The sequence below is a fragment of the Micromys minutus genome (genome assembly GCF_963924665.1).
Source record: "Micromys minutus genome assembly, chromosome: 25".
Taxonomy (NCBI): Eukaryota; Metazoa; Chordata; class Mammalia; order Rodentia; family Muridae; genus Micromys; species Micromys minutus.
Window position 1 is genome coordinate 8,111,252 of NC_137960.1, and position 13,751 is coordinate 8,125,002.

The window sequence follows — 13,751 nt, forward strand, 5'->3', positions numbered from 1 at the left end:
AGACCACACAAGGGAAGGAAGTGGGTGGGGATGGGGGTGGCAAGGCCAGTGAGGATGCCCTTGTGAGGTTGGCCTCTAATCTCTCCTCTCTTGTCTTTCAAGCTTCCTTCGGAGTTCGGAGACTGATAGGAGTGACTGAGATAGAAAAAGGCTCCAGCTACGGCAACCAAGAACTTAAGAAAAAGGAGTAATTAATGCTGTGATTGAACACCCATAACCTGACGCGGTATCCAATTAACTCAATTAAAAACAGAACACCCAAGAGCGAGGGAAAGAGACACTTAGAGACTATTTTTCTTATTAACTGGTGACTAATATTAACAAAACTTGAGCCAAGAGCAAAGAACTCGCCTGCCAGGTGAAGATGGTTGGCACGCACCGGCAGGGTCCCATCGGCCCTCTGCGGGGACAGAGGGGGGCCTGGGGGAGGTGGTGGGGCCACGGGGCTCCCCCAGAATTCCGCCTCCAAGAGGCAGCCTTGGCTGCTCTCCCTTCTTAAACTTAGAATGAGGATTTTGTTTCTTATCAGTTATTTGGGGAACATCCCTGGCCCCAACCTTGTGCCCTGCACCCCAGAACACTGGCTCTCCCTGGGTGCTGCTGCCTCATGGGGGCAGGTCCGCCTGATCCTTCTCCTCCATCCTGCCCTGCTTGGCACCTTAGCTTCCAGCCCTGGGGGAGGGAGGAAGTCTCCTCAGAGATAAGCACACACTGAATGTGGATCTGGCCCCTTTGTCCCTCCCTTGTCCCGGGGGCTGAAGACCATACCTCCGTCCTTGTCCTCCACAGCAGCGCCATTAGCACCGCCTCCCTGGGGGCTGTGTCTGAGCACCTTAAATCTCTTTTAAAAGTGAACGCCGAGCACTCTGCAGAATGCGGAACCCTTGAGTTCATGCAGCGCCTCTGTACGACACTGTCTCCCTCTTCCTCTGCTGCCAGCAGACTGCCATCCTGCACGGGCCAGATGGGAAGACCACACTCAGAGCTGTGGTGCCTGGGGGGCTCCGGCCTGTGGTACTCCCCTGGGACACACTTCAGGGGGTGGTGTCATCACCAGGCCTCCTGGTTCTCAGACACCTCTAGTGCTTGTTAGCATTAGAATCTCTTTTTACAGGTGTTGGTCTATGGCTGGCTCAAAGCTTCTCCCTGTCCTCCTAGTCTGCCTCTCTTCAGGCAGGTGTCATGGCTGCCGACCACACCCACCATTGCTCCATACCACCTCAGTGACATACACTGTCCTGACAGGGAACAGGGGACCTTGGCCTGCACTTGGTGCCTTGCCAGGGATTCTTTGATTGCCCTGGAGGCCCATTTCCTTCTTGTTCAGTACAGGAAGGACCTGCCTGGATTCTGGGAGACCTAGGTCCTCGGGAAACACGGTCATATACTTCTACCTTCCTTCTGGAACTGGCTTTTTGTAAAGTCATTTCATGTTTTCTAACAAGGAAAAACTGGGTAATTTTGGGGGTGGGGGTGTGCATACTGCCACCAGAGTTCATAGAAAGGCAGAGAAGATTTATAAGGTACACTGGAAGAAGGAGGCCTGGAGAAGCCTGAGGGCAGACCTGGGCCTAACTGCATGGCCCCAAGTGCTGGGGACCTTGTAAGGCAGCATGCCGGGTTCACAGAAGATACGACTAGCCTCTACAGACCATGCAGTCTCTCCTGGGTAGCAGCAACAAACATGGCCGCTTGTAAGGGTGAAATGTTGAGTCAAGCTAACTGAGACACTGAATCTCTTCCCCTCCAGCTGAAGGCTTGCTTGCCCTGGCCTCTGCCAACTACGAGCCATCTTAGGCACTCCCGAGGGTCAGCTCCCTCCTGGTGGGTTTTTCTTTCTGTCTTTCTGTCTGCTTGGGGGGGGGTCTCTGTCTTCCCCCACTCACTGTCCCCTCACAAATTGGAAGGAAACAGGCCAGTAGGTCCTGCCATGCATGTACCTGGGCCCAGGAAAGCAACCTCAGAGCCTTGACCATTTCACTAATGCCTCTGGCTTCCCACAGAAGCCCTGAGCCTTTGAGGTCAGCTGACTGTTGAGTCCATGAATGACCGAGGAGTCCAGGTTGCAGGCTCTGCCCTCCTAGGCCTTCCCCTGCTCATGATCCAATACAGCGCTTCTAAGAGCAATAAAAACATTAGGAATGTGGGTGTGGGCTCTTTTTGGGGGGTGGGGTCAGATTTTGCTTTTCATTTGCTTCAGAAAGAGAAAGGGGAAGGAGAACCCCTTCGATTTTTCTATTAAATTAATAAATCTCGGAATAATGCTTCTCTTTTTCCTTCACACCCAACTACTGATAGACATGGCAGATGTCATGCCCAGATTCAGATGGAAGTGTCTGCCGAAGCAGTTTGTTAGTCTTCAGGAAGCCCATGCTGGAAGTAGCAGGTTCAGGAGCCGGAGGCATTGAACTGGAGTAGTTGGTGGGCTCAGGAGGGAGGGCCTGGACTGCTAGGCTGGCTTTGCTTCAGGTTCCCTTTCCCTGCGGAGGGCGGGGGGGGGGCAAAAGACTGGGACATGGTCTCCTCCCCACTCAGGGTCAAGACCCAGATACATGAAGGCTCCCACCATCTCCCCAAGAGACCCTTCCACTGTCCAGGTGGGCTCTCAACCCCTGGTCCCTGGCCACACCCATGTACCTCATGCAGGCCTCTCTGAAGCTGTGCTGAACTTCAGCAGTGGCTGCCATTCTCCTGACTGCTTGTGGCTTTTCATGGTACTCACACTGAGCATTTACAGACTGTGCTGCTCTCTCTGAGGGCTTTGTGTTAGCATCCTGATTGATGACCATCCTTGGAGAAGCAGGAGCATCATACTAGGAAGGCTGAATGGTCAGAATATGGCTACTTCAGAGATCAGGGACACTTCTTTTGACAAGACCCTTTTAACCCAAAGGTTAAACAAACAAATGCATGCTTTTTGTGGGTCTTTGATGACTACATCTGTAGGCACATCTGAGGTTCTGTAAGCCTTGGGGGGGGGGTGCGGGAAGACAGTCTGATTAAAGAGCTGAGCTCTGACCACTCGGACTGCTTGATAACAAATGGCAACAATGTAACAACACTTTCTTGTAGTACAAACGGGAACAATGTAACACTTTTTTTTGTAGGAATAATGCAGGTGTCTTCACAGAGGCCTTGGCTGCCCCTCCCTCCCTTTTTATGCACCTTGCCCTGAGGATTTTTGCCTCTGTTCTAGTCCAGCCTTCATACTATCTGAGGAAAAGTCAGGGTTAGCCTCCATTTGTGTCAGGTTCAGGATGAAGTGGCTCTTCCTGCATGTTGCCCTGTCTCGGCCTGAGACTGTATAGGACAAGCCAAAAGTAGCCTTTCCAGCCCTGATGACCTGCACCTCAACTGTCCCACACATAGACCCAACCACTAGCTAGATGCATGCGATGCTTAGCGCTAGCCATTTGGTGTGGCTTCTAGCCCTCTGCAGTGTCATGAAGCTCAGGGTTAGAATGGCACACCTGAGATGCCTGCTGCCTTCTTTCTAGAAACATCTCTGGCCTATGGGCCAGCCCCAAACCAAAGGCACCTGGGCCTGGGTGAGGGCACCCCTGACCTGCCTCAGGCCTTGTCCCAGAGTCTTGCCATGGGGCTGTCAGGTGGGTGCTGACATTCATGCCCCAGATCCCTGCATACAGGGGCCAGGATTTTAAAATGCAAGTTCAGGCTTTGGGCGATCTGCTTGGCCAACAGGGTGGGCACACAAATTTCTTCCAGGCTTCTGAAATCGGTTGATCCAGGTGGTATTCTCCTCAAACCACTCCAGAAACCGACCAACGAGAGCACTTTGCAGAGCCACTGGAGATAGTAGCATCTTCTCTTCACAGACAGCGACCTGTGAAACTGTGAACTTTGTACTGACAGGTCACCTGGAGTTTTCTCTTTTTTTTTTTTCTCCATAGCTTTTCGGTTTCTTTCTGTTGCAAAAGTGTTCAGACAGAAGCGGAACTGTGAATGAGATCCTGAAATGCACTAAATTGTATTCTATTAAACTGGAGTTACTTGATTCAATGAAGAGCTGCATTGCTCTACTTGTATTTATTGTCTCAGAGTAGTAACATTGTGACAATCAAACAGGACTTGCCTCAAGGCCTGCACCTCCTGGCTTCTGTACCGAGTACCAGTGAGTTCTATAACCACGGGGAACGGCTCTTTCTGGAAGCCGCACAAACCATGGACTTTACTGATCAAGTACTGCATGGGTGGGGCAAATATCTGGGCTGCTTTTCCATTACCGAGAAATTGCCGTACCTGACTGTGGGCAGTCTCAAGGGGATGCTTTGTCTACAGGGTGCAACTGTGTTATATGGATCTTTCCTTTTGTACTCTTCTTTTTACAAGTTTGCTACTCATAAGCTTTCTGTAGTAAGGACTGAGGTCTGTGCTCTAGGAAGATGTCCAGGTCTGGGAGCCAAAGTAGACTTTCCAGGCCTGGCTCGACGGCCTGGCTGTGTTGACTGCTATGCAAAGCTCTGTGTCCACAGCATTTGGAGGTCACTCAGGCAGTGTGGGCGATCCTGCTTGGTGGTACTTTCTAGTAAAATGCACAGGTGTCGTTATTGTTTATTACCAACACTGTTGTGAAACGAGGGATAAAATGTCCACAATATATGAGAAAGTGACTTTCTGCCTCTTTTTCTTTCTTTCTTTCTTTCTGGTCTGCATAGACTTCCAAGAGGGACAGCCTTCAAGTGCTTTTGGTCCCTTGGGGCCATCCTCCCCTAACCCATTGGTCTCTGCCTCTTCTCTGAGGCCTTTCAGCTGGTAGCGCTGCCCCAGGTCCACAGGGTCTCCTCTCTGAGAGAGGAGACTCAGTTAGCCTATACTAGGAATGCAAGTCCTCATATTGGATTTTAAAAGCCATAGAGGAGGCTGGAGAGATAGTTCTACAGTGAAGGGTTCCTGCTGTCCTCCCAAAGAACCCATGTGGCAGCCCACAACCATGGAGCTCATGGGGAATGCAATGCCCTCTTCTGGCCTCTTTGAGTACCAGGTATACACAGAGACACACACATGCAAAGAAAACATTCATACACATAAAGATATATCTTTTTTAAAAATTAAAAGCTGCTGGAGGGTGAATGTTTTCCAAAATTAGCATGCCTAAGTCCTGAATTTCTTTGGCAAAGCCGCCTTCATTCTGGGAAAATAGAGGGGATCCCTTTCTCCATTAAAAGGAAAATTGCCTGGGGCTCAGCTTGGCATTCACAGAGCCTTGGGTTCCATCCCCAGCACCACATAAACCATAGTGGATCACATGACCATCACAGCGTTCAGGATGCTAAGACACTAGGGGAAAGCACGCAATGCCTGCCAGAGTAAGTTCTGTGAGACCTATCTCAGAAAACCAAAGGCAAAAGGGATCCCCCTGCCTTTGTGTGTGTGTTTCTCTCTCTCTCTCTCTCACACACATACACACACACATACACACCATTCACACTTGTGTCCAAGGCTGCTTCTCAACCTTTCCTGGGTCACTCCTACTATTAGGCTTCTAATGTGCTTCCCACACGGACTGTTTTTAAAATAGGACACCTCCTGGCAGCGTTGGGCTATATGGCTATAATTTAGTGACGGTTGAATCCACCCATCTGTCCAGGAGCCCACCCGGGTAGCTCAGGCCAATAGGTATCTTCTACCATATACAAAAGGGATCATATCCTGTTGGGCTCTCAGTGCTAGAGCCCAGCTGGAAGACGGGGTCGAGTGCTTCATGTAAGGCCCAGAACACACAGCCAGTGCAGTGGAGCAGGGGTGAAGGGTGAAGGGTGAGGGGTGAGGGGTGAGGGGTGAGGCATTTGTGGAAGGCATCTGTCCTGAGATAGCAGGAGGAGCCTCTGGGAATCTTGCATTTCCAAATTTCCACCAACGTCAGAATGACAACATTGCATTGCCCACCTTGAAACTAAAGAGGCACATGGCTAAACCCATAAGCCCAGTGGAATTTGAAACCACCAGCTTTGGGGCTAACAAGATGGCTCGGGCAATAAAGATGCTTGCGGCCAAACCTGACTACCTAAGTTCAATCCCCAGGACACCCATGATGGGAGGAGGGAATTGATTTCTACATGCTGTCTTTTGATCTCCACATATACACACATTCATCAATGAATCAATGTGAAAAAAGTCATCAAATTTGGAAGTCCCAGAGCTGAGCCATGGGTAATATTTTACCAGCCCTGCTGCAGGTACCATGTACCAAGGTGTGGGTTACTTTTCAGTGATTGTTGAAGCCACTGCCCCTTTACTTGGACCCAACAGGTGACAGAAAACGGACCACATTGTCCAGTACTGAAAACTACCCTAATGCCACCCCCAACTTCAGCTTGTGATAAAGATAAACGTTATCTTTTTAAAGATTCAGAAGTTACCATAATAGGCACACAGATTGGTGGCAAAATAGGCCTCACAGGCACCATGATGGGGCCAAGGGGCCATTAGTGGCTGTGGCTTACTTTTCCCTAATCACCATCTAGGCCAAGTGGCAGGTTCACCCCGGGACCCCTTTCCGAACAATCTAGAATCTCCCCATGCTGTTTGCTCATTCCGATGACTGATACACACACTCTAACTCGGGTGCACTAATTTTGGCCCAATGGATGCATTTCAAAGCCACACGCCGAGCTCAGTTTCCCTCCTAACATTGTCTGGAAGACATACTTTTCGTTTTAATGAAACCGGTTTTATTAATCTAGTCTTCCTTTTTCTTGGTTTTCAAAAACTGTTTGGTTTTACTTCACATCATTGGGTGTGCCTGATACGTGCGAGTGTGGGTCAGGTCTGTGCCAGGGCGCATGGAGGTCAGAGGACAATCGTGGGGAGTTGGTCTCTTCTTCCGCCTTGCTGATCCTGGGCTTCTCCTATTGCTCTGCCTACCTCGACTAACTGGGTTTCCAGAGTGCCAGGACAGCAGACATGGGCCACTGCATCTGGCTTGTTGATGGAGAAGTTAGGCTTGCTCAATAGACTAATGTCCAGAACCACCATAACCTTTGCCCCACACCAAGCTTGTAGCTGACTCAGAGACAGCCCGACTACAGGACACACTGTAGATGCACACCAACCATGCCACATACAAACTCTTTTTCCTCTGAACCTCGTAAGAAGGGGGTCCCACGAGACCTGCCACTCGAGCCTGAATTCTCCTCAGAGTCCGTACCAGGCAGATGTTTGTCTGTGGTGTTAGTGACTCTTCTAGCAAATCTCTTATCCCCAATGGCAGTCTGCCTCAGTGTCCCCCATGAGCCTCAAACCTGAAAAACCACCCTATACCTTACTTTTTTGAGACAGGGCCTCTCACTGGCCCAAAGTTTGCCAAGTAGGCCAGACCAGAGGAGCCAGCAAGCACCAGGACCTGCCTCTCTCCCACCCCCCAGGGTCCTGCGTTTTTAAAACATAAGTGTGAGGATCTAACTCCACTTTATAAGTGGAGCCATCACCCCAGACTACCCCATACTTGGGGTAGAAAAGGCCAGAAAAGGGCATCAGACACCCTGAAACTCGAGTTCCGAATGGTGTTAGCTACCACACCGCTACTGACCAAACCCAAGCCTTCTCAAGAGCAGCCGGTGCTCTGAACGGCTGAGCCATCTCTGCAGCCCCTCTCTTGATCTTTAAGACATCCTCTGCCTTCTGCTCTCCTGGGTAAGAAATCCAAAGAAAGTATTCCATTTCTCAGTTGGTGATCTGTCCTCAATTGCTGTCTGATTTTCTCCTAGGGATGAAACAGATTCTGCAAGTGGGTTTCTGGGGCTAAGAGGAAAGGCCACACTGTTCGGGTGACTAAGACAGGACACCCAGCTGGTGGCTGAGCACATGTTTGCTGTACCCTGGGGTGTAGGCTTGGGGCCTTGGCAGGCCCTCTTCTGGGCCATCTACTTCAGCTGATGCCTTAAGTCAGTGACAGACCCGTGGTATCTGTGGTTATGACTCTTTCGCCTAATGTAAACTGGGAATCCTGACTTGGGGACGTTCAAGAGGCACAAGGGCTGGCAGGAGGGATCAGTGGGCAAAAGTGCTTGCAACCAAAACTGGTGACTTGAGTTTGATCCCTGGGACTCACATGGTAGAAGAAAACCAATAATCTCTGAATAAACACATGCACACCACAGAGTGTTTGGACTTTATCCCCCCAAAATAAATACATTTTAATGTAACTAAAGTATTCTTTTAATGTTGGTGCTGCCATGAGCTACGTGAATAAGTCAGGCTTGTGGCCGGAGTCTATGTCCACCCTGGTATCAGGGGTCACTGCTGTTCGGGCGTTCATAAGGTCTCAGGGGACTAGTGGAGGACTGAGGCCCCTGGGGAGAAGCCCCTGTCCATTGGGCTCAGCATTTGTTGTCTTTTTTCACAGTTTTTATCGGGGTTTACCTGGGAAGAGGGACCCTCAACTGAAAAACTTCTGTGATTAGGATGGCCTATGTCATGGTTTGCATATGCTCGGCCCAGGGAGTGGTGGTATTAGGAGGCATGGCCTTGTTGGAGTAGATGTGTCACTGTGTGCAGGGGCTTTAAGACAGTCATTCTAGCTGCCTGGGAGTCAGTATCCTGCTAGCAGCCTTCAGATGAAGATGTAGAACTCTCAGCTTCTGCACCATGCCTGCCTGATGCTGTTCCTGCCTTGATGATAATGGACTGAACCTCTGAACCTATAAGCCAGCCCCAATTAAGTGTTGTCCTTATAAGAGTTGACTTGGTCACAGTGCCTGTTTACAGCAGTAAAACCCTAAGACAGACTATGGCCATGTGTATGAGAGATTGTCCAGGATGATGTTTGAGTGGAGTCAACCCTAGACAGGTGAGCCTGGGCTTTATAAGGAAGGTTGTTGAGCAATGAGCCTGTTAGGGATCGGTAAGTTCCTCCTCGGTTTCTGCTTCAGTCCCTGTCCTGAATTCCTTCGGTGATGGACCGACCTGGAAGTATAAGCCAAGTAGACTCCTCCTTCTTCCTGCATCTAATCAGAGCAGAAGAGCGAACAATGCTCATCTGCTGAGGGTAAGAAAGCAAGCGGGGCGCTGGCTCCCTGGCAGCTCTGAGACAAGCCCTGTTGGGTTCCCTGCTCACTTCTTCCCAATCACCATGCCAGGGGAGCTCCCTACGCAATGATGGTCCCCTGCTGTAGTTCATGTCCCCAGCAGACACCAAGAGAACCCTGAGCCTTTCTCGGACAGCTCCGCTGCCCACAGACCTGTCCTTTCTCATCTTCCTAGCCCCTGACCAGCAACTGAGCAAGGATCACACTGCCCAAGCCGTTCCCAATGTGAATGTCATGGTGCTCCTTCCAGAGAGGATTTCCAGTGATACCCACCTCCCCCCACAACACCCTGGGGTCAACCATGAACTGGAATGTGGAGTGGTGTTTCCAGCGGGGCCCTCGGAGCCAAATGCTTGCTGTGTCTCAGACATGGGGTCAGGCTCCTGGTTCATCCTGGTTTTTTGTTTGTTTGTTTGTTTGTTTTTTGTTTTTTAAAATCTTTGTGTACCTGCGTCATCCAGAAGGCTCTGATCTAAGCTCTAGAGACCCTCCCCCAACACCCACCTAGATCATGACTGCCTGGGACCATTGTCACAAAAACAAGCAACATTTTGCTATCCAAACCAAGCTCAACTTCAGAGAACCTAGAGACCCTGAGAGTCAGCCACAAGAAGTCCCACGAGGGGGAGAGCAGAAGTCAACATTATGGTTTCTAAGACAAAATATCAATCGTTCGATTTTTACCAGATGAAGACTCAGGAGCCAGTCGTGGTGGTGAAAGCTTGCTAGCTCAGAGAGGGAGAGAAAGCACCCAGCTGACCTTCCAACTCCACCGAAGTCCCAGAAGGAAAAAGTTCCTTTTTCTTCCCCACACTGCCTCATATTCCCTTCAGCTCAAAGTTCCTCCTTTCTCTTTTCTGAATTTGTCTGTGTTCACTTCCTGTCAGCTGGTTGCTTGCCCTGCCTCTTGACTTATGGTTGGCTTTATTTCTTGCTTACAGAAGGCTCTTGGGTTAAAGGTGTGTGCTGGGGCTGACCCGATCAAACACTCAGCAACACACCATCACTGTCACTCCTCAGCACCCACCTGAGTATTTTGCTTTATTTTTTATTTGATTTTACTTGCAACTATAGCTCTGTTCCACACCCAGCACTGGGGTTACAGGGGCGTATCACTGTCCCCCACCTTTTTCAAGGATTCTGAGGATCGTGCGCAGTTCTGCATGCCTGCATGGCAAACGCTTTGTTGCTGAGCTACCTCCCCCAGCCTCTCCACGAGTGACCAGCAGTGGGATTAGTTCAGACAGGGTTTAAGGTTGAGGTCTGGACTAGTTCCTGTTCTCTCAACTTGACATGAGCTAGGGTCATCTGGGAAGAGGGAGCCTGAATAGGGAGAAATCTCTCCATCAGATGGCTTATGGACAAGTCTATGGGCCATTTTACTGATTAACAATTGACGTTGCAGGGCCCATCCCATCTAATGTGGACAGAGTTAACCCTGGGCAGGTAGTCCTAAGGTTTTTTGTTTTTTGTGTTTCGTTGTTTGAAGCAAACTGAAAAAGCCACGAGGAACAGTCCCATAAGCAGCCCCTCCTGCATCGGCTCTGCTTCCGTTTCTGATGTGAGTTGCTACCAACTTCCCTTGATGACAGACAGCCACATACTCCCTCCTCCAGCTACTTTTCATCCTGCCATTTATCACAGCAGTAGAAAGAAACTCATTCAAAATCCTTAGGCTCAAAACCCCATCCCAGGCCCTGAGCCCCTCCCTATCCTTGCACCGGTGGTACTTCTGTTGTCCTGGCCTGAGATGCTAAGGACTTGCTGTTCTGGGCCAGGGTAAATAGGACGGTTCTTCTTGGCAGCACACCGTAGTCCTGCTGGGAGGCTGAAACATAACTGTGTCCTATGACTACCCCAGAGCCTCTCTGCCATCCTGCTGGAGCCTCTGTGGCCCACACAAGCCACTTAGAGAGTGCCCTCAACTAATGGACATTAAAAAATGCATGGCACCGCTCCTGCCAGCTCCTAGGCTTTGAGGGAGATCAATCCCGTGGTCTCCAACAAAAGCTCAGGGGGGCCTGGCCTAAGCCTGCTTACTTTTTCCTTTATCCCTGAAACCTGCCAGAGCATCAACCCTATTTATGAGCTAGCCCTCTGACACCCCGTCTATGTGGTTCGGGACCCCCAGATGTCCTTTCATGTCAAGGGCAACCCTCAGCTGCTTTGACAGTCTTGCAGGTAGCAGGTGCTTAGCTTCAAGTATAGGACACACCCAGAATGCTCTGCTGCCTTGCTCATCTTCCGGCCTCCAGAGGCTGCAGGCACCTTCAGATGGCCCTGAGTGGGTTTTAGTGAAAGGCCAAGCAAAGCACACTTCCAATGTGACACTGACTCTTTGGGCCTACCTCTTGCCCAATTGTCCCATAGGCCATTCTGCTTCTTCAGAATTTGGTCAGCTGACCATTCACACCATGTTCTTAGATGCCTTGTCCCCTAAGGTGCAGACAGTGGCACTTGGGGTGTGTCATTCATCAACACCACACAGAGTCAGCAATCCTTCCCCAGACATCTGCTTCCCTACCTCATCCCTCCACTGGGTCCATGTTTCCTGGTTCCCATCTTTCCCTCCGCTGGGCTTCTGCTCTCCCCGATGCCTGTAACAGGAGACCTATGTGAGGAGGGATAGTTCTTGTTTCCTCCCCTCCCCTTCCCCCATCCCATTCCTGCTCCAGGTCTTTGGCTCAGCAGCTTGCTGACTTTTCCCTTGCATTTCCCTTGCCCCATGTTCTGCACAGGCCCATATAGTATAAATAGCAACCTCTGCTGCAGTATGACTGAACTTGTGTTCCTAGCATGGATGACAGATGCCTAGGAAGGGCTTTGTGGGGATGTTTCTTGGACCACCAAACACAGGGAAACACTGTCCGCTGAGATGGGCCAGCTCAGAACTTGTTAGGAATTGGTGGGCTACTGCTAACTGGGAATATGTTTGGCTGCTGAGATGGTCCTCACTCAGACTGACTGTGGGGAGGGTCTCTGAATGAGGGAGGAGTGACAAAGGACAGGCAGGCAGTCTCTCTTCGAGGACTTGGTTTTGCATATCTGGGGCCCAAAAGTAGCACAAGGTCATTACTGAGTCATTTGATAGGTTCTTAGCAAATCTCTGCTTTCTCTCTGTTGGGATTAAATGAGGTCGGTAATCCTGAGGCACTGAGCGTGGGGACTAGGTACTCACACAGAACCACTGGTGTCTAGTGAATGGTCTCTAATTACTAAATGCTAATAGGTTTTAGATCTCCACCCTCCCCCTTGTTAAATTGCATTTGCCCTAATGTTCACAAGGGTTAAACCGGTTTTCTCCTGCACAAGCCAGCTAACTTTAGGGTTGGTATTTACATATATAGAGAGGACACATGCCACCCTGTTAAGAACCTGTGTGAATGCTTTCACTGGGGAAAGACAGTCACCGTAGGACAAGTTTCCACATGGTAATTTACAAGCAGACAAAACTTATTTCTTATGGTTCTGGAAATTCTAATGCCAAAAATGGGGAAGATAGGAGGGCAAGAGAGGACCAGAGAGAGAACAGAAAGATCAGACAGGATCTTCTGTAATTGACATCAACACATCTGTAAGCAGAGCCCTTGGGACGTAATGTGGCCACTCAGGCCCCCAGACACTGCACTAGGAATTAAATTCCAATGCACAGACTTTGGCCATACAGTCAAACTCCAGCGACAACCATAAGGGCTTTCTTCTCAAATCCGTTGATAGGTAAAGTGACAGGAACAGTCTTTGATGTTTTTGCAACACCTGTGACCTGGAAGCACTCCTCATTTAGCACTAATGAACTGTATCCTTCAAAGTTTCATTTGATGCTGTAGTTGCACCGTGAGGACACCTCCTCTTGTGTGCTGTCTTCACTGGGCTTTGGCATCAATGTTACAGTTCTACAATTAGAGGCCTCTGTCTGTTCTCATTCTTTTCCTGGGCTCAGGGGGTTCGGGGCTGGTAGTCTCCCTTGGGATGGGCCATGGTCAGGTCTTATTTTGAGCACCTGAAGTGAATTTGAAAGGAAAAGAGTTTTTTAGCAACTTTCCCAACTTGTTTGCTGTGAAGGAACCGTTTAGTTTTTCCAAAGTCAGTTTTCCCTAGAAAATTTCATATTATCCTAATAGAATATGTAATGGTCACTTCGGCCGTATCCCCTTTTTGTTTCAGGGCAGATGTTTTCCTTTTTAAAGCTTTGTTGCCCTCTGCCCACTCAGATGTTCGTGGCGAGGGAGCCTAATCCTCTCTGTTCTCATCATCCGCTTCTGCTTTTCGTCTTTATTGATTCCTTCCTTCTTGCTGCATTTCAATAATGCTTTCCAACCTTTCGGGTCAGTGCTAGGTTCATTTCTTCTCATTCCTCCTTTAATAGAACAGCATTTGGGTCACAGCTGTTTCATGATGCTGCTTCCAAAGCCCACCAGCAGTGAGCTCGTCATCTGGATTTTTACAAACAGTATCATTATTTATTTGTGTCATTGGGCTGGCCTTTGGTGGAGAGTCAAGAGAAAATTTATAGTTTCCAAGTAGGATGGCGCTTTGTTTTGTTTTGTTCGGGTTTTGGTTTTGTTTAGTTTCCTGATTTTGCTAGTTCTCCGTTTTGGGAGTTGATGGGCATTTCAGCATGCAGATGTTCTGAGTGTTTCTCTGGCACGAAGAGAGGAAGCACACCCCTGCTGCCAAGTTGCAATGGTGTCCCTTACATCTGCT

General features: G+C 49.5%; 1 protein-coding gene across 6 annotated transcripts in view; it reads left to right on the top strand.

The window, feature by feature from the left end:
* Positions 1–4,636, top strand: part of AGPAT3 (1-acylglycerol-3-phosphate O-acyltransferase 3) — a gene marked incomplete at its 3' end in the record, with an annotated part of 84,470 nt that extends 79,834 nt beyond the window's left edge. For all 6 annotated transcript variants that reach the window (XM_080937806.1, XM_080937804.1, XM_080937803.1 and 3 more), the window contains one exon: positions 103–4,636. In XM_080937806.1, the coding sequence (XP_080793932.1) occupies positions 103–191 (89 nt within the window). The remainder of the gene's footprint in view (positions 1–102) is intronic.
* Positions 4,637–13,751: the final 9,115 nt, after the last annotated feature.